General features: G+C 38.6%; 1 protein-coding gene across 1 annotated transcript in view; it reads right to left on the minus strand.

Moving 5' to 3' along the window:
• Window positions 1-20,998, minus strand: part of PIK3C2G (phosphatidylinositol-4-phosphate 3-kinase catalytic subunit type 2 gamma) — a 212,448-nt gene that overhangs the window by 64,433 nt on the left and 127,017 nt on the right. Inside the window, 5 exon segments of the mRNA XM_086610772.1 lie at window positions 10,999-11,168; window positions 13,871-14,007; window positions 16,102-16,231; window positions 18,455-18,547; window positions 20,474-20,581. Coding sequence (XP_086466898.1) covers window positions 10,999-11,168; window positions 13,871-14,007; window positions 16,102-16,231; window positions 18,455-18,547; window positions 20,474-20,581 — 638 coding nt within the window.

The following is a 20,998-nucleotide window of genomic DNA, read 5'->3' on the forward strand; positions in this document are numbered from 1 at the left end:
AGTAATTACAATGTTATAAAAAGGAATAGAAGAGAGAAGTGAATTAGCAGATTTGAAACAGCTTTCTAAAAAAAAACCCGGAATTTATTTATCCTGAGGGATTTACTCTCAATTGTATTTTTAATAGCTTTTATTTCCAGTAACAGACAGATGGAGATTTGCTTGCCCAAACAGGGAACTCATGACTAAGTGTCAAAGAAAAAAGAACATAATAGGAAGTGGAAGTAAGGACTGGCTACAAAGGAGAAATATAGAAACTCTGCCTGGGCATGCAGAAGTGGTGTTAGGAAAGCCAAAACTCAATTAAGAATTAAAACTGGTGGAGGACATGAAGCGCAACAAGAAGTTCTGCTGATACATTGTTATTAAAATGATGAACAAAGAAGACGTGGACCTGCTGCTAATTGGTGATGTATTGACATGGGAGCACAGACAAGGCTGAGGTGCTCATTGACTTCTTTGCCTCAGTCTTCACTGACAAGGCCACCCTAGGTGGTGGGCAGCGAGCTGAGCATGGGCCACTGGTGGGCCAAAGAGGAGCCCTGGAAGTGATGAAGGCTAACAGCATCCTGGGCTGAATTCGTGGGACAGCAGCCATTAGATCCCCTTTACCTGGCACCTGTTAGTCCATATCTTGCCAAAACAAGAAAGATGTCACTAAACTGGAGTAAGTCCAGCAGAGGGCCACCAAGATGTTTGGTGGCTAGAGCACTTGTCTATGAGGAGAGGCTGAGGAAAGTGGGCTTGTTAACCCAGGAGACAGAAGGTTTTCAGGAGACCAAACAGCAATCTTCTGGTATCTATAGGAGGTTATGAAACAGACGGATCTGGGCAAGAATAAGAGACAAAGTCAAAACAGCTGAAGTTCTGACTGGCCATAAGAAAAAAATCCTTCACTATGAGAATCATTAAATATTGAAACAGGTTGCCTGGAGAGGTTATCCTGGGAGGTTTTCAAGATTCAACTGGACATAGCCCTGGGTAAACTGGTCTGAATTTAACATTGACCTTATTCCCTTACTAGTCACACAGAAAGATTCCTGAATGCCCTGAGCATCCTTGGCTCTGGTAAACTACATGGCCTGGATATTCAAAACATGCATTTAATATTTTTGACCTACATTCTTCAAGCAAATGACCAGAAGTCAAATCTATACCAGATAACATGGCTTTAATTCTATTTTCTGTAATTTCTGCTGCTGTTTGAGATAACTACTGCATTAAAAGGTTTCTAAATACAAATTTGAAATCTCATTTCTGATTATAGTTTTTCTCATATTATTTTTATATTAACATCTATATTTAGAGGCAGAAACATAAAACTAGAAGGAATTTCCTGAATTCCTTAGGTAACTGAGGACAGTTCTTAAACTATTATGGTCTTATTTATTCAGTTACTTCAACTTATTTGTATATCATCTTTACTGTTATCATTATTTTTCACTAACAGAGCCTTTGTGTTAGCTTTCCAGTAAAATCACTGCGTTGGACATACCCCACTATTTTGATCAGTAGTAAAAGAAATATTTCACACATTGGACTGGCCTATTCTGAAAGATTTATCTGTTTCTGTCAGTAATTGAATTGGTTACATCGAGATTTAATCATGTTTAATGGATGTGGTAGAAAACAAGCTATAATCCTTGTCAAAGATAAGGGTTCTGATTCATCATTCTGTTAACATCTAGTTTCCCCATGTAAACTGGGCCATAGCAACTATTCATTTGTGTCCCTTTGCCTGTGCAAAGTGAGAGGGAACGTGACTTAATTAAAATCCCTTTCATTGCAGGCAAGCTGAAGTTAGTGAGTTCGTAAATCATGGAGATTTGTTTACACCTGGTCCCACAGGATTACTATGCTAAGTGACAGTATAGCTAACAAATGTGTGCAGCTGAGGTTACACATGGTTACAGTTCTTAGCGCAGACCTAGTATCTGGAGTGTATATTGCTACAGGAACTCATCTGGAACCTCACCTTGTAGCAAGAAAATTGGCAATAGACTTGTGATGGTAAAGGAGAAACTAGTTTGAGGCATCTCTTGATGTTTTTCACTTCGGCTGCATTGCCCCAGTCTCTGCCGGGATGGCTAGTTATTCTGCAGTCTGACCATAGAACTTATTCACAAATGTCACAGAATTTCAATCGCTTTGTACAGTCAGCTGCTTGATAATTTTGGAAGAATCCAAAAAAGATCCTCCCTGAAAGAGGTACTCTGCTTTAAGAACATACATGTCTTCAATAGTTTCAAACATTGTCCAGTTGCAACCATGTGTATCTTATGTTGACTGGTTAAAACGTACTACGGTGTCCAGCTCAGGCCTCTTCTGAGCTGATTTAGGATCCTGTATTCAGATAGACACATACAAAGCAGCCTCCACTCAGAGCCACCAGCAACCAGGTTAAGGTAGATTTAAATCTTTTATATACTCCACGTTGGGTATCTATATTTGAAAGTGCTCAGAACACCATTCCTGGTGCCATATACCATTTTCTAAGGCTATCAAACTTGCCAGGTCTGTTAGGAGTTTATTACTGACCCTATTGATAAAACACCTGAGAGTTAATTCCCGAGAAGATTGGAGCAATTTCTCTTGTTAATAGAGATTGCTGGACAACTGCTTTTTGTGTTCTGACTGAACCTCAGTACTGAAAAAAAAATCATAGAATCATAGAATCATAGAATGGTTAGGGCTGGAAGGGACCTTCAAAGGTCATCTAGTCCAACCCCCCTGCAAGGAACAGGAATATCTCCAACTAGATCAGGTTGCTCAGGGCCTCATCCAACCGGGCCTTGAACGTCTCCAGGGATGGAGCATCCACCACCTCTCTGGGCAACCTGTTCCAGTGTTCTACCACTCTCATGGTAAAAAATTTTTTCCTAATATCCAATCTGAATCTACCTCCCTCTATTTTAAAACCATTGCCCCTTGTCCTATCACAACAGGCCCTCCTGAACAGCCTCTCCCCATCTTTCTTGTAGGCCCCCTTGAGGTACTGGAAAACCGCTATAAGGTCACCCCGGAGCCTCCTCTTCTCCAGGCTGAACAGCCCCAACTCTTTCAGCCTGTCCTCATAGGAAAGGTGCTCCAGCCATCTTATCATCTTCATGGCCCTCCTCTGGACCCTCTCCAACTGGTCCATGTCTTTCTTATGTTGGGGACTCCAGAACTGGACGCAATACTCCAAGTGAGGTCTCACGAGGGCAGAGTAGAGGGGGAGAATCACCTCCCTCGACTTGCTGGCCACGCTCCTCTTGATGCAGCCCAGGACGCGGTTGGCCTTCTGGGCCGCAAGAGCACATTGCCGGCTCATATTGAGCTTCTCATCCACCAGTACTCCCAAGTCCTTCTCCTCAGGGCTGCTGAGAATTTCAAACTCAAACCTAGAAGTTGCTTTAAAATAGAACAAGTGGGCTTATACCCCATACCTATCAAATATTCAGCTAACAGGTCTTTTCAGTATGAGATGGTATTCGGAAAAATGCAATAGTAGATTATTGCAGGATTTTTGTGCATTACCAGGCAAAACAGAGAAATAAACCAGTAATGAAAAAGTTGAATTGCACAGAAATTCTTTAGGACAGAGGACGAAATCCTGCATGAATTAAATATATCAGTATGCTTTCCAGTTAAGGATGAAAAACAGGCTTAGTGTGCAGAACAAGCAGAAAAAGATACAAAGACCAAGCAACAGAAATTGATTCAAAAGTGCTTGATGTATACTTGACTGCGTGTGAGAACAGCTCCCCCTGAATATAAAAAGGCACATATATAAAGCTTTTGGAGAAAGAGATGATACAGTAAAATGATTCAGATGGGTGCTGGAAAGAGAAAATATATTTCTCTGTTAACAGTTGTACTTTGAGAAGGATAACAAATAAAATCATTTAATCAAAATGGTCAGTGAACGTGATGTCTTTTTCCTCTTTTATTTCTGTTTTACTGCTAAACTTCCAGCTTCTAGAGTCACATTCTACAAAAAAATCACAGGGTGATTAATAGAAAGAGAAGGAGAGATGGGGAGAGGGAAGGAAGAAATCTCTGAAGCAGGAAGTTGATAGTGAGTTACTTAAATAACTCATGTGCAGTAAATCTCCCAAAGCGGAGGGAATTCCTTTGGTGGCTCTGAACACATCAAACAATTTCTCTAGCCCAGATAATTGTTAACAAGAATACATGATAACTCCTTCAAGAAAGCGGCTGTTCCTCAAGATAGGAAAGCAGTTTATACGATGCTTGAACTGAACAAAATGCCAAGAAGAATACTGAGAGTTGCAGCAGAAGAGAACTGGGTTCCAGGGAACTCAATTCAGCAGAAAATCACTCACTTGCATGAACAAAACTGGACAGAGTCAAATCTGTACAGATGCTGTATGGGAAAAAAACAGTGTCTCTCTTAACTGTCTGGGTACTTTGAAAAGGATAACCAAAAGAATTCAGGATACAAAGTGGACAGTGAACATGATTTACTCTGATTTCAAAAAGCTTTACTTGAATATCCTCCACAAGAGGACATTACTGAAAATAAATAACCAACAGTAAAGGGCAAACCACTATCCAGGCTCAAAAACTAGAGAAAGCACCAAAACAGCCACAATAAACACCTACTTTTTGAGGCAGACAAAGATAACAGAAGTGCATCTGAAACTCATGACTGCAACTTGTGCTACTCATATATTCTCAGACTTGACTTGTGCTTTTGGGGTTTAATTCAGGGCAGTTACAGACACATGACTTTCAGAAGTGATGGACTTGATTCATAAATTCAAGCCCCTTAAGATCTTGTCGCCTTGGAGGTTTCGTGGTTTCACCTTTTGGTCTTTATGTATATTTCACCTTTCAGTCTTTATGCAAAGACTTACGTGTATGACTGTCTTTAAATATCTTAAATTACTAAGATCATTGTGGCTACTAAGGAACTTTAAGTCATGAAATGAAATCTTTCCAGGATTTCAGCGAGAGATTTTTGGAGGGTGGCATACAGGAAGTGCTGAAAGTGGATGGTGGCAAAGAATTAGGAGTTACCAGTTCACGTAAACTAATAACTCCAGACCGACCATGTCAGAAAAATAAATTTAAACTGCAGAAAATTAATTAATAAATAGGCATAATGAAAACTCATAATGAAATCTTTCAGCAGGTAATACAGGTTAGTCCAAGAGTTTTCATGCACAAATTCAGACACAGGCACAAATACAGACTGGGTGGTGAATGGATCGAGAGCAGCCCTGAGGAGAAGGACTTGGGAGTGCTGGTGGACGAGAAGCTCAATATGAGCCGGCAATGTGCTCTTGCGGCCCAGAAGGCCAACCGCGTCCTGGGCTGCATCAAGAGGAGCGTGGCCAGCAGGTCGAGAGAGGTGATTCTCCCCCTCTACTCTGCCCTCGTGAGACCTCACCTGGAGTATTGCGTCCAGTTCTGGAGCCCCCAACATAAGAAGGACATGGACCAGTTGGAGAGGGTCCAGAGGAGGGCCACGAAGATGATAAGAGGGCTGGAGCACCTTTCCTATGAGGACAGGCTGAAAGAGTTGGGGCTGTTCAGCCTGGAGAAGAGGAGGCTCCGGGGTGACCTTATAGCGGTCTTCCAGTACCTCAAGGGGGCCTACAGGAAAGATGGGGAGAGGCTGTTCAGGAGGGCCTGTTGTGATAGGACAAGGGGTAATGGTTTTAAAATAGAGGGAGGTAGATTCAGACTGGATATTAGGAAAAAATTTTTTACCATGAGAGTGGTAGAACACTGGAACAGGTTGCCCAGAGAGGTGGTGGATGCTCCATCGCTGGAGACGTTCAAGGCCCGGTTGGATGAGGCCCTGAGCAACCTGATCGAGTTGGAGATATCCCTGTTCCTTGCAGGGGGGTTGGACTAGATGACCTTTGAAGGTCCCTTCCAGCCCTAACCATTCTATGATTCTATGAAATTCAGAAAATGAAAAGTTTTTACTTTCAAGATTTAGATTCTTCCTTTGATGAGTACCCTAAATAAAATTTTAAAAAGGGAAAAGGTAAAATATGAAATTCTCAAATGTCTATCTTCCTTCTTCCCTGCTTTTTCCTATTTTTAGGAAAAAAGATGGAACATATATAGATACAATGTAGTCAAAGAATGTAGATATAACTTATTTTTCGCTGACTGTATGCTGACTTTTCTGTTTTAGAAAGAAATACCTGAAAAGCATGCTTTTTTTTTTTTTTTCCAAAAAAACACTTCCAGCCAGACAGTAACACTTATTTTAGGTTATTAGCAGTAAAAACGAAATGTGCTACTTTTGAAATAAAAAGAGGCGCTTTTGCTTTTCTACATGCTCAGACTTTTTAAAGTGCTTTTCAATATAGGAAAACACTGACATAGGAAGAAAGTGTGGGAAAAATAACTTTCTCATATTTTTAAAACTTCCTTCAAAAACCTGGAATTTCCCAATGGAATACTTAAGCTGCCTCTAGTAATTAACTTTGTAGAAGAAAACCATCTTAGCAGATTTAACTTCTGTAACAACCATGCCAAGATGCAGGATTAGTTTGGCAAAGAGACAAGAGGGTCTCTGTGATTCAGATTAGGGAAAAGAAAGGCCAGTGAGTGTTGTAAATAATCAGAATGACTGGGTATTGAGGAAAAAGAATGGACACTTAGCTTATCAAAAGGTGAATATACAGTGTGCTGCCAGCTGGACTACTCCATAGCTTGCCATCAAGTGTCATCATTGACTGAAAAAATATAGACAACAGTGCTGGAACAAACTGGTAAAGGAGAGGATGAGACTGCTGAAGTTTAGTTCTGTTAGCACAGGATTTAAATACATCTCTTATTTCTTAATTCACCAGAGAGGAAACATTCAAAAGGAACTAGTCAGAACTGAAAAGAAAACACAAGCAAAGAAAGCATGGCAAGTACAACCAGGAGCCACATGTCTTCTTCTGTACCATTTGGTGATTGAACTAGTCCCATGTGATTACCTAGACAATATTACACCTATTTCAGTTGGCATGGGTCTAAGATAATTGCCACTGAATACTCAGTAGATAAATAATAGGATGGTTCTATGAAATAAAATGAGAAATGTTTCTTCATACATTTTGAAGTGTACCTGCAGAATTCACTGCTTTAGGGAAATGCAGGGATGGATTAGAGAATGAAAGGAGAAGTATTTTATTACCATTAAACAAAATGTGTCATCCAGTATGATTTAAAAAAAAAAAAAAAGAAAAAAAAAGAAGATAATGAAATCTCATGGTTCAGTAGGAAAGTTCCCTGTGGGTCTTTGGGAATAATTCTTCTGTCAAGCTCTGCTGTTATGCTATTGGTTAGATTCATCATACGTCTCTCCCCAATACTTCTGAAACATTAGTTCTCAAACCTGAGTAAAGGCAGGTTATTAGCACTATTTAAAATATTTGCTGCACTGTGAAGGTACACGGAACTGGAACAGATAGAAAGTTCTTGATTTCTTTCCCTCTGAAATCAGTAAGAGCTGAGCTACTGATTTGTGCCTTGGATTCAACGCTGAGCAGATTTATTGGACATCATTTAAAGATGAGGGCAGGAATTAGAAAAGTTCACTAATCCCTTGTTGGGGTGTTATACAATCATGAATGCAAAAGTGAGTATGACTGTATGAGTCATATTAGCTTCAAAGGGTTCTCTGAAGACTCATATTGGATTTGACAGAAAGAACTGCTGCCCTTGCATGACAGCATGTGATTCTCAAAGCTGCCATATATGCCTTTCGCTTTATTTACATCAGAAGAGATGCTCCATATGCAGAGTACTGGAAAGGATCTATCCTCACGAAACTTTGTGAGGAATAAGAGTTTGTTATTGGCAGAAAGCACTCCCTGAGAACAGAAGATGGACAACTGTGGCAAGTGAGATATCTTCCTGAATTCTGAAAGGAATGACGATTTTGAACAGTTCAGATAGGGACTCCTTTTCTATAAGTCTCCATTCATTTGCACAAACTCTATTAAAAAAAGTAATTTTATTTGTGTTATGTGTGTAAAGACCAGTTGCATGTATAGGAATTTGTATCAGATACTTTTCGTTCTCTGAAGCCACCTATAAAATTTCATGAGTATGCGTATAACATCTACTGTACAAAACCCTAATGGTAAGCACTAATAATTCCAAAGATTTGAATGCATTGTGCTGCTGTTCTAAAGCATTGTGCTGCTGTTCTATCAGTATCATTTTAGGGGTATTTTATTGTTGGGGGTGCAAACAACTCCAAAAAAATCTAACAAGAGCTCAAATAAAAACCTAATATAAAGAGCTGTTAAAGAAACCAGAGGCTAAACCTATTTCAGGACTTGCCTTGTGGGAATGAGTAGATACAAATGGCACTGAGTGCTTCAAGTTTTGAGAAAGCTTGAAATTTATGGGATGTAGAAGTGGATATTCCTGTGTTACAAATAGTATGTTGCATTCCGTGAAGGTGCATGCAGCTCGTGAGAACTGGAGCCATTAATACCGTATCTGCTCAGTTGCACGTAGGTATGAGGAAGACAATCATTGTCCTATGATGTTCACAACCTACTGTTAAGTGTGAGTCCTAGTTTTACTAAGGAACCACGAGAGCACCTCATGAATGGAGGTCCTAAAATGTAACATTTTATTTTACAGTTTAAAAGCAATATACTGCATGCAGAAACAGGGAAAATGGCTGCTGTTTAAGTAATTTTCTTAGACTTTATAAGAAGGTGTAGCATGCCTGGATTGTAAAACAGTAAAATTAATACCTACTTTTGTTATTGCTGTTACACGATTTCTGTTTAAATTTGGTTGTTGCGTCCCCTCCTATATTTGTTTCGTTCCATCATTCAAACTAAATAATTCTTTCCTCATGTCAAATTACTGCTCAAAGAAATTCCTGTTAGGCTCCAAAAGGAGGTTTGCTGGAGTGAGGGATGCAGCACTTGACTCAGAGTGTGCATGAGTATCTTTTTTTATTACTTTGTTCTGCTTTATTCTTTCCACAGCAAATAAGTAGGATTAAGGGAGCATATCTTGAATGACTGACGATAATTCTGAGCACTGCAACTAAATCTTTTGACTGCCTGGCTTAGAAGTACTTATTAGCCCCATCAGCTTCCCTCATATCAATACTCCCACGCTGTTATTTCTGTCTAACACACTGAGATAGTCTAGAATAGTCAAAGGCCAGCTTAAAAAAAAAAAAAAACAAAAAACAAACCACAACAAAAACCCCTATTAGCTCAAACTTCATTCTGGGACTAGTTCTGGAAATTAGTAGGAAATATGGAGGAAAGACACCCCTCCCACACACACACACTACTTCTCCTGCCAGTGTTAGGGATCATATCTGCTATACAGATATGCTCTACTCTGCTATAACAGCTTCTTTAGGCTTTGCACATCCTAGCATTTATGGCACCAATCATTCTTATCCAGCTGGACTGAGTTGAGCTAATGAACTACTAATTAACTACTCAACTCAAGGTACCTATCCTGCCCACAAGAGGCAGGCCATTTCCTCCTGGCTGTGGAAGATGCAACAGCGTCCCTGGTGCCGCAGCCCAGGCTGGTGAGCGACAACTGGTGACCCCGAAATGATACATCCATGAGACCCTGGGAAGCCCTGACTCCCTCGCCGAGCCGAGAGCCCTGGCTGCAAAGGAGCCCGAGCCAAAAGAGCCGGAGCCGGGAGCTCAAGCGAGAGTCCTTCGGAGAAGAAGGTAAAGCCGCAAGCCCCGACGCGGTATTCGCGGGAGGGAAGCGTGCTGGAGTTGGATGAATGAGCCGGGTCTCTGCTCACCCATAAAGCCTTTTGTGAAAACAAAAAACGGTAAAACAAAAAGGGGGAATTATGGCACCAATCATTCTTATCCAGCTGGACTGAGTTGAGCTAATGAACTACTAATTAACTACTCAACTCAAGGTACCTATCCTGCCTACAAGAGGCAGGCCGTTTCCTCCTGGCTGCGGAAGATGCAACAGCGTCCCTGGTGCCGCAGCCCAGGCTGGTGAGCGACAAGCATTATCCTATCTATTCCTATTCCCTTCCAACACATTCCTCTATCGTATGTTCACATCAGGAACTAGAATCCATGTTCACAGTATTTTGTCTCTCTTTATCCTGAGATAGTTACATCACAGAGAGATACAAACACAGAAAAATCACAATCTTGTTTAGGTAAAATCAGACATTTGCAAAACAGCCCTTGAGCAAAATCAGACATTTGCAAAACAGCCCCTGAGCTCAGTGTAGTTAGATGTAAAACTTCAAAAGACAATGGCAAAGTTTGTAATTTTACCCACATGGCATAATATATTTATTCTCCATGTCTATTTGGAAAATTTGGTTTCTTCTCTAAATACGGGAAGAAAATGGTCAATTAGGTACATCTATGGGTTTGGATCCTCTGCTAGAAAAAATAATAGACACCAGAATTAGAATCATAGAACAGAATCATAGAATGTTTTGGGTTGGAAGGAACCTCAAAGATCATCTAGTTCCAACGCCCCTCATCCAACCTGGCCTTGAACACTTCCAGGGATGGGGCATCTACAACTTCTCTGGGCAACCTGTTCCAGTGCCTCACCAACCTCATTGTAAAAAAATTCTTCCTTATATCTAATCAAATCTCCCCTCTTTCAGTTTAAAGCCATTGGCCCTTGTCCTATCACTACATGCCCTTGTAAAAAGTCCCTCTCCAGCTTTCCTGTAGGCCCCCTTTAAGTACTGGAAGGCTGCATTCTTTTGACGTGGTAACTGCTGAAATGCATCATTCAGATCTCTGACCAAAGAAGGATTTAGATCTTTTTGTTAGACTGAAAGATTTTCAAAATTTCATCTAATTCCTTTTCCAGTCATTCCTATATTATTTAGAGGTTTTGTAAACAACAAAAAGATGTTGTTTTGGAAAATTCAGAAAGGGAAAAAAGCATGATCTCATTTCTTATTTTTTTCCGTAAGTGTTGATAAGACTTAAATTTCAGAACACTGCTTTAAAGTTTAATATGTGCGTTACTATAGACACTAACCTTCTTATGCTTCCAAACATCTGTGCGTGACCTAAAAATCTTCCAAAATCTATGTGGAACATGTGTCCAGCATTTGTCAGCATTATGTTGTCACTGTGTCGATCACAGACTCCCAGAATGAAGGTAACAACACACCAGCCAGCGCAGGAATAAAAGAAATTCCTTATTGCCTAGTTAGGAAAACAAAAGCACTTACTGAAAATACACCGAGACATATTTGTTTGTGACACTAACACAAAAATCAAAAATTGTAGTTCTACAAATGCTATGCATGCTGCTAAAATTTTAACAGACAGGTGTTTGTAGGAATGGTACTCGAAGTAATACACAAGTTTCAAAGTTACAAAGCAAGAACAATTTTATGCATGAAGTTTTCACCTTGTGTTCCACGGATACTTGGAATTCTTTGGAAAAGTTCTAAGGTGAAACGTACCTAAGAAAAGCAAGCTTCTTGGCAGGAAGCTGACATTTTCTGTTCAATAGCCTGCATGCATATTGTGAAAACAATTGTTTGGAAATTAGTTGGAAATCGAAAATTTAACCATATGCTTTGTAAAGAAAGGTTATTTTACACCCACTGTACTGTTTTGTACCCACATGGGTCTTTTTTCTCCATAACTCAACTGCATTTCTCAAATCCTAATTTATCAAGACTCACAATATTCCAGCCTAAAGAATTAAAACACATTTTACAGAAATGAACTGAAACAAAGAAAGGCTAAATTGTTTTTTGCTCATAGCATCTATGACTAGAACAGACTATGGGATAAAACCCAGTGTCATGCAGAGAGACCCAAGAGAGCGATTACACCAAAAACCAGTCTAGCAGTCACATTTAATATAACACTGCTCTGATGCTCTTTCATGTTGTGGAGATGTGTACTTTCATGGTTAGTCTGATTCGTGCAAGTAGATTGGCTCATTCAGATCTATCTCATGGATCTCTTTACAACATCATATTGTGGCATTGCTCTTTGCGAAACATGAACCCATGGCAGACGTAGGAAAACGTACAAGATAATGATCTGCTCACCAGACACTCAACACACTTGGATTCCAAGTTTTCTGCTAACTTCAGTGTGAAGTATTTAAAAACTGCGACTGCTCCTAGTAGAAGAATCTATCCAGCCTCTTTCACAACACACAAATTCAGTGTCTTCTCTCAGTGGAGAGTTAGTCCTGCTTCAATTGATGATGACTCTTCTACCCCAGAGCATAAGGAAGAGTTTTTCTCATTTTTTAATCTTACCTACTGCAGTTTAAGAACTGAAAATGCAGTTCTTATTCAGAAGTCTTAACTTCCCACAAATCACTGTCACAATGTGACTCATTTGTATAGAAACCCAAACAATCCTAATCTGTGATTTGGATTGGATTGGATTTGGAAAATCTACATTCACCAAGGTAAATCATTATTTAGGAATTGAGGGTTTCCCTGTAGACACAGGGTGCCACCTGCGATGGCCAATACAGATGACAGCACTGTAGAAGACTCAGGCCATAGCTCAAGAGTTGGCCGAATTTTATGTCTAACTGTACTGCTTACCCACTTCGGTGACCTTGGACAAAACACCTAAGCTTTCTGTGATTTTGTTCACTCAACTGTAAAATGAGGATATTAAAGCTTATTCTGCATGAGTTTTTTGAGCACCTTAGAAACGGTATTGTATGAGTAAAAAATTATTAAGGAGTAAAAGAGAAATGTTCATTCACTAGCGAGTGCAAGGTGAATGTAGAGTAGTCATTTCATGCATGCCCTATGCAATCAGACCTGACTGTATTTTATACATTTAAAAAATTGAAATAAAATGAGTAGAAATTGGTTTTAGAATATTCCACATTAATGGTAGTTTTTATAAACACAAGCAGCAGCAATAAATCAGGTTTCAATCAATAACTAATAGTGTCTCACTTTTCAGTTTAAATGTTGGCTGCACTTCTACTGTAACACTGTAAACAAACAAACTTGTAAAAAAAAAAGTTCTATACAGATTGTTCCTGTTTAATTGATTCGAGATGAAATACTAGGAATTCAAGTGCTCTTACTGAAAATGTGGTTGAACAAACATTTATGAAGTAATTACAAAATTACTAAAGTTTATCAAACACATTTACGCTATACAACTACTAATAAACTGCTATAAAAGCACTTCATTTTCAGAGGGATAAATACTCAAAGCTCCCCTTTAAATTTAAAATTTTGGCTACTAATCTACGGTGGGCATTGAGCGGGTTTTTAAAAATTGTCCCAGCAACACAAATATTAACATTTCATGGGCCTCAGAACATGCTCAGACAGCAAAGAATTAATAGAGTTCCTTGGGAAACTTCTGCTTGTACAAATCAAACTTCAAATTTCTTGACTCATGCATAATATCTAGTTTCATAAAATCAGATGCTTTACATGGGATTCCACAAGGTGATACGAAAAGCATGAACTCGTGTCATATACCTAGGTAGTTTTGATAAAACAGCTTTCTAAAACTGTGTGTATTGACATGGCAGTTTCCAATTACAGGAAATCCACCGAGACTTTGCATGGTTTACATAAAACAGAATATTCAGAGAGCTGATCTAAAAAATAAATGGTTTTGAGTTCAATACTTAATTTCTACTTCAGCATCTCTTCACTTTGCTACTAAATTTCAAAACATCTCTATGAAACATTTTTATACAAAATGCATTACAATGCACCTGATCCAGAGCAGTGTTTCTGAGGCAGAGATGGCATTTAAGTCAATTCCCTGGCTTCTATGCATGTGACTTGTTTATCTTGTGTCTGAGACATTTGATTTTGCTGCTTACTGCCATTTGGTGGGTTTTTTCCCATGGGAAAACACAAAATGTATAACAAGCTTCATTACGGTGTTACCTCTTGGTAACTTGATTCCAGAGGATGGTGGTGACAGAACCATTTTTTAATTGTGTTTTCTTTCAATGGTCCCACCAGCCCAGACTCCCTGTGGATCTTCGCTAGTGTGGTAGCATCTGGCACCATCTGTACCAATCCTAATCAGACAGAAAAGAGTTCACATGAAAAACCTTCACCATTAAAAAGATAGAAAGACCATCAGTGCATACTGCCTATTGTTGCATCATTCCATGAAGAAAAAATACATGCTTAAAAGCTTATAAAACAATGAATGTAATAGAAAATATAGATCAAGATTTTTCTTTCTCTTTTGCTTTGGACACAAAAACCAAAGGACGCTTAGTAAAAAGCAGCAGTTCTGCAAATGAGAAAGAAAAACACCAGTAGCAATATTGTGGAAAGAACTGCCTCAAGGTACCAACAAGGCCTACAATTTAAAAAGATTCAAAGCAGGTAGAATGTGCACACAAACAACAAAAATCTATAAAATACAGGAGCAGATATTTAATATGCAATATAAAGCTATTTCATATACGTTTCTTGTATAGAATGTCGCACAAATTTTTCTGCAGTATGTGATGCGAATTACAGCTGGGAGAAAGGACACTAGATAATGCAGGAATTAGTCTGATCCAAGATGACGTAAACTGGGATTTTGAAGTGCAGAGGGAAGCCAAGCATTTTGCAATGGTTCACTTGAATCCTCTGCCTCTACTGCATACACTTAATTCCTTTTTTGGAACTGAGACCTGGCTTGCTAGCCTCCTGTCCCTGTCCCTGTGTGTGGGCCCCTGGCACGTCATCCCACAACTTTGCATTAGAAGAAGGGCTTCCTCTAACAATTTCAGTTGGTGACAGGCTCCTCTGCTATATTATACCTGGAAAACAGCATCCTGCCAGTGCTTTATCTGCTTTTCATGTTTTTATGAAAAGCGATTTCTGTGTTCCTATGACTATGAAATGATCATCTCCTCTCTCCCTTGCGTAGAAAAGGTGAGTTGTTAGCCTAAGACCTGGAAGACCTGAGTGCACAAGACATATGTCCTGTATGGGTCACAGGCATGTTGTTTGGTCTTTTTATCCTTAACCATTAACTGTAAATCAATCATATTAACACTACTGTAGTTCATAAGGAAAGACATTGTAAGGAAAATCTGTGAGACAGCAAGAAGTTTTCTGCTGTGATGGTATAGAAAGGAGTAGACTGGCAAGCAGAGAATATTATTTGCAGATGATCCTTGTCTCTGTCTTGGCAAAAATCAAATTAAGTGTTAGGATATAAGAGAGAATATAATATTATGTTCAGAAATGATATTCTTGTATTATTTGCCTTTGAAACACAAGCTTTCAAGCTTTGACTCCCACTTCTACAAAGAGGGGAGGAGTCGTCGTCTTTTAGGTCACCTTAACCACCCACCATGAGCATGAACTCATCTATACTTTCTCCTAGCTCATTCAGATCATACATCCTCTCTCATTTTGTCTCTGTGGCTCAGAAAGCAATGAATTTTTCTTTTTTTTTGGGGGTAGTTTTTATACAGCAGGTGATCCAGATACATCAGTCTTCTATTTGTGCAAGGATTATTTTCAGTAGAAGATTTGGAGAGTCGGTAAAAAATAGTAAGCTTATTGCTGTCAGTAAATTTCTTTAGCAAGCAATTGGTATCCTTGCTACAGTTCTGCTATAACCACCATAAAAGAGAGAAATAAAGCTTCCAGACAAGTCAGGCCTGCCCTAAGAAGCATACATCACAAGAGTAATATTTCAAAATCAACACTGAGAAACTTGTCTGAAGATACTTTCCATAGCTGTATGCATCTATGTTCATTTAAACATTTATGCAGGATCACGCTGGATTAAAACTTTAGTAACTATGGCAAATTTTCTCCAAAGTTCTCTTTTTGATGCGTGACGTTATTTCTAAGAATATGGTGCAAGCTCATGGTGTTGAGGCTTTTGGAAAATTCTAGCCTAAGTTGCTACAAAATTCGACAGGTTTGGTTGTACTTCTGAAGAGGCAGAATGAATAAACAAAACGAACATTCAGGAGTAGGCAAATACACAATTTAGGGCCTGAGTAACAGAAATTCTGAGCGTGTTTTTTCCCTTGATGGGGAAGATAAATAAGACATCCATAAGAATAAAAGCTAAAGCGAAGATTTTCATATACTGCTGTTTACATGAGATATGACTAGTGTAATACAAGTACCTTTCACAATGTAAAACTGACCTTGGCCTTTTCCTGTAGATAAACACCTATAAATGATCATTTGCATATCCAGTCCCTCTTGGAGCCAAATGCTGTCCATCACTCGAATAATTTGCAAAACCAGCATATCTTGACGTAGATCATCACCTATCTGTGAAAATTGCACAAGAAATTCGGCTTTCTCCTTCAATATCAGACAGAAAAGCTTCCTATTTCGTTTTGATTTTTTCTCTCACCAAAATGGCTATGTTCATTTTACAGTAAATCCCTCTTACTTTTCTTCAAAGTTGCTGCTTATTTTTCTGTATTGGAAGAGGACAGAGTAAATGGCACACATAGGCAGAAACAGTTTTAGCAGCCACTGAGAAGATAACAAATGCTCCCTGATTAACTGCAGCCTTTCTGCTTATTATTGCTATGTAATTATTAGAGTTTGAAAATTTAATCCGAAGGTAGCATCCTAATTTAGTTACATTTAAAGTCTACCTAATGATAGATCCCTTTTCACAAATGACAGCATTTGTCTAACGTTAAGCTTCACAACTTGGTATTTGCAGTAGGCTGAAGGGGAATTTTATCATTAATTTATATTTTATCCATGATATGATTCATACTCAGTTTCAAACAGCGATGAAGTGCTGACTGCTCTCCCCACGAGTTGGTCAAACAACATTCTTAGTGAAATGGGGCTTTAATTGCAGTCACAAGAGGCAACAAAGAGATTATCTTCAGCCATGGCTGCATAAATGGCCTGTGAAAACAAAAGCCCTGCTTTTTTTCTTTCCTTCCCTCTCCCCACCCCATCTAATATACATGTTATTTTTACTGGTATTTTCAAGTGTTTTATTCTTTTATTACTTTTTTTTTTAATATATATAAGCATTCCAATCTACAGATATTTAATGCTATGAAATGAATACTGAAGGAGACATTTCTTGAAAAAAAAAAAATAAACCAAAGTCCATTTTTCTTTCATGTAAAGGTAATCTTAACTCCAATTAATTCTTCTTAGTACCTAAACCTGAGAAAAATCTTATTCTCTTTAATTACCTTCTCCTCCTTCGCTCACATATGAAGTCAGTAGAAAATTTAGTACTGTATCAGTGCTTATCATTTTATTTATGTATTATCCATCACAAGCAAACAATGGAACTATAGTACAAGTAAAAGATACTCTAACACAATGGTTTGCTGACAGGAGAAGGTGATGTCAGCTACAATACCTCTACAGCAACTGGACAGTTGAACGTTACTGAGCAGGGAAAATACTGTCTACTGTACTACCAGGACAAATGTTTAAATGTCCCATGAGCAGGTATTTACTCAAGTTGCTCAAGTAAGTAGGAATATGTCTATTTAACGTTGATTCTCAAATGAAATAGTGTAAGAACCAGCTTTCTAAATATTCAGAAAAAACATTGTTAGCCTCCCCCTAACACGCCTGGGAAGAATACTTCTATTCTTGAGAATCATAGCTGCTCCAAAGGCCAATTTAATTCAAGATGGCCTAGAAATCTTTTTTTTTTTTTTTGATTTATTTTTATCTGGTTTTAGCCTTCTGGTTTGGAACGTATTACTACAAAAGATCTAGGAATAATGTCTTTGGCAACACTGATCATTTTGTATCCATCAGCCATTTTATGAACTTCTGTGTTCTTCTCTAAAAATGGTGTCCACTGTAATGGAAGACTTCTGCTCTCTTGAAAAAGAAGTAACTTTAGGTTGCATATATTGTATTTTCTGGATGGACACAACACTGTCCTGAACTTTGAAGCTTTTCTAGGTGACAGCTGGTGTTTACTCTCAGAGTGAGTTTCTCCAAGTAACTCCAATGAGACAGAGCTTCTCTGCTGTCCCCTCCACCTCCCTCTTCCTTAGCCCATTCCCCCATGCTGGCTGATAGGGGCAGAATTAGTTCTCTGCAGAAAATGCAGTCTCTAACATTCCAGTAGTTTTATTTATTAGAGACATATGGACAAGGCTACTGGATTCAGTCATTCTGAACTCTCTCTTCTCTGAGACTTGCCCTCTGACTTCAGTGCGATAAATAGTAAAAAATATAATATGAAATACAAAAAAAATATATAAAAAATATGGATAAAATATAAACTTTATATTTTACCCTGATTGTCTCCACTAAGAAAAAAAACCCTGCAAGATGTCATTTGATTCTCTGCTGATCAAAAAGTTGATAATTCAGCGCACTGCCTCAGTATATTCCATTAAAAGTTCTAGTGTCAAAAATAATGGGGAAAAGTGAGCAGCAGAGTCAAATCAAACATTCTCAGACTCAAGGTTTAAAACACAAATTAGGTGAATTTCAAGTCAACATTTCCCATACGAAAGGAACTGAGGATCTAGAGGAAGAACATACCTTAAAAATAACATTGATGTTTCTGCTTGGAGCGTTTGCGTTGATGAAGGAGATTTTTAATGGAAAAGCATTGGATGTAAAATATGAACATGACTTCAGGGAAAAAAAAGAAGAGAGAGGAAAAACAACAACGTCACATATAGAAAACATCAGGCTAATACAATACTTCCGAAAAAGGTACCATCTTTAAATACTGCTCAGTAGCATTGATAACAAAAATATAAACAATTATTCATCTTATTGACTGTTTGAGTCAGGATAATGAGAAATTCTTATTCCCAGACAATTTGTTTCACTCAATAATCAGATTATATGGATGGATAATATTTTCTGTACTAACTTTTTCATTTCCAGGCCTGTTAATGAGAAACTTTGGCTGGGACTGAGTGGATGAAGTACATAAGACTGATCTAATGAGACTCTGTAAAGCATTGAAAAGCCTTTGGTCCTATTATTTTCTAAAAAAAAAATAAAATTGCCCAATTGTACAATCTTTACAGAAGCAAAGAACTTGCTAATTTCTTTAGTGACTTAACTCTGGCTGAGGATACAGGAAATTCTGAAAATCACAATCTATTTTATGTAGAATTTATCTTAATTAAACATAAACTCTGACTTCTCATGCCCTACAGCTCCTTCCACCTGAAGACCTCAAATGGCTTCAAAAAGCATTAATGAGCCAAGCACTGCAAATCCGGGGTGAGTTAGGGTTGTATTATTATCATCATTAAAAAACGGTGTGTGTGTGGGAGGAAACCCACTGAAAAAACAACTGAAGACAATGGTAAATTAATGGCCTGGTCTCCAGAAATAATGAGCGCCCCACAGGAGCTACTGGTCTCTGTACTGGGCGGAGTGCAATGGAGGCTAATTTGAACAAAACCACTGCTAGACACAGCTGTCTCTTGCTTTTCATCTAAACATCTCAAAGCGTGGTACAAGCATGCAAATATTGCCTTAGCCACATTGTACCCCTGAGACATGCAATACCTGTTATTGATGATGAAATCCTGACCCCCTATGGAATTTTGCCAATTGAAATGTCTCAATAAGTACTTGAAAAGGTTACTGTGAGATAATGCATTACTGATAGAGCTGGCAGCAGTGCTTACTAATAGTAAAACCAAGAGATGGTACCAAAATTAATTAAATTTAGGTAATTATAAGCACTTAAAAATGCTAATTTGTGTGATTATACTGATACAGTTCAATCAAGAAGCTGCATATATTTATAGCAAGATAATGGCCTATAATGATATAAGAAAAATAAAATACAATAATCTCTCTTCAGATACTTATATTTAAACATTTTGTATTTGTCCAGCCAAGCTGGTGCAGTATAAATGGCGTAACTGTACGGTGAGACATGTTCCTATTAGTCATTATTTCCAGAAAGCCTGAAAGCAGTGAGAAGCAGCAGGCTTCAACTTCTTCTGACTTGTATCATACGCAATTGGCCCAAACCTGCGGGGTGCTGGAGGACCTCTGTTCTCAGCAAGATCAAGGCTGAATAGCAATTACTTGGAGAATCACAGGTCAAAGGCAATTGAAGGGATCAGCACCTCTTAGAATCAGGTCCACTGTGGATAATGAGCCAGAGAACAAAAATAGAGCACAAATTGCTGTAATTAGACAGCTGTAACTGATAATATATATGGCTCTTCAGGTTTGTTTTCTCTTGCTGCTGGATAGCTTTTCCTTCTCCAGAGCTGGAACAGCTTATTCCTGACAAAATATTGTTTATCAAAACAGTTCTAAACAATGAATAACTGAGTCGTTATACTGTGGTCCAAGTAAAGTCAAGCAGCACTAAACAGTGTTGTTGTTTCCTTTATTTTTAAGTCAGTTTTAAGAGTGGTCATAGACCCAGGTAAGTTACTGTGAATATATAACATTTTAGCAGTTCTCAGCCATATATCAGTAAGATCATTTCTCAGCTGTTCCCTCCCTCTCTCCCTTTAAACTTAAAAAAAAAATAAAAAAATTACAAACATAATTCATTGCATGAGCTAGACTTACGTCTGCCTCTATGCCTTGGACAACAAGTGCAGGATTCAGGGGAAGTCGGCAAACTTTTACCTCCTGGAAGAACCGCTGAAGTCTGTTCAGTTCCACTTTTAACACCTCCTGCAACATGTGAATCATTACGGTGACATGAAAGAACGTAACGGCAGCTTTTAAGCCATTTACTGTCTTTCTGTATTTTAAACAAGCAGTACAATTTCTGGAGACAGTAGCATTATAGCAGCTAATGAGGTCACACCGAGGTGCAGTTGTTAAAAATAAGAACTGTGATTTTACTCCACATTCATGCTTTTACTGCCTAGATACACTCCCAGTTCATGGTGCCATGTAGGTTCAGGTTCAGTACCCTCCATTAGAGGCTGATTAGCGTTGCACCTGCTCTGCTGCAGCTCTTGTCTTTTTTGACTTGCTGGACAACCTCACAATTTGTTGCTTGTTGCCTCAGCACTGTGATCTCCTTTGCCTAACTGTAGGTGTGTTAAGTGCAAGGTTTGGGAGTTTCTCAGCACAGAAACTGCA

This window comes from Tauraco erythrolophus, chromosome 4, assembly GCF_009769465.1.
Source record: "Tauraco erythrolophus isolate bTauEry1 chromosome 4, bTauEry1.pri, whole genome shotgun sequence".
Classification (NCBI taxonomy): Eukaryota; Metazoa; Chordata; class Aves; order Musophagiformes; family Musophagidae; genus Tauraco; species Tauraco erythrolophus.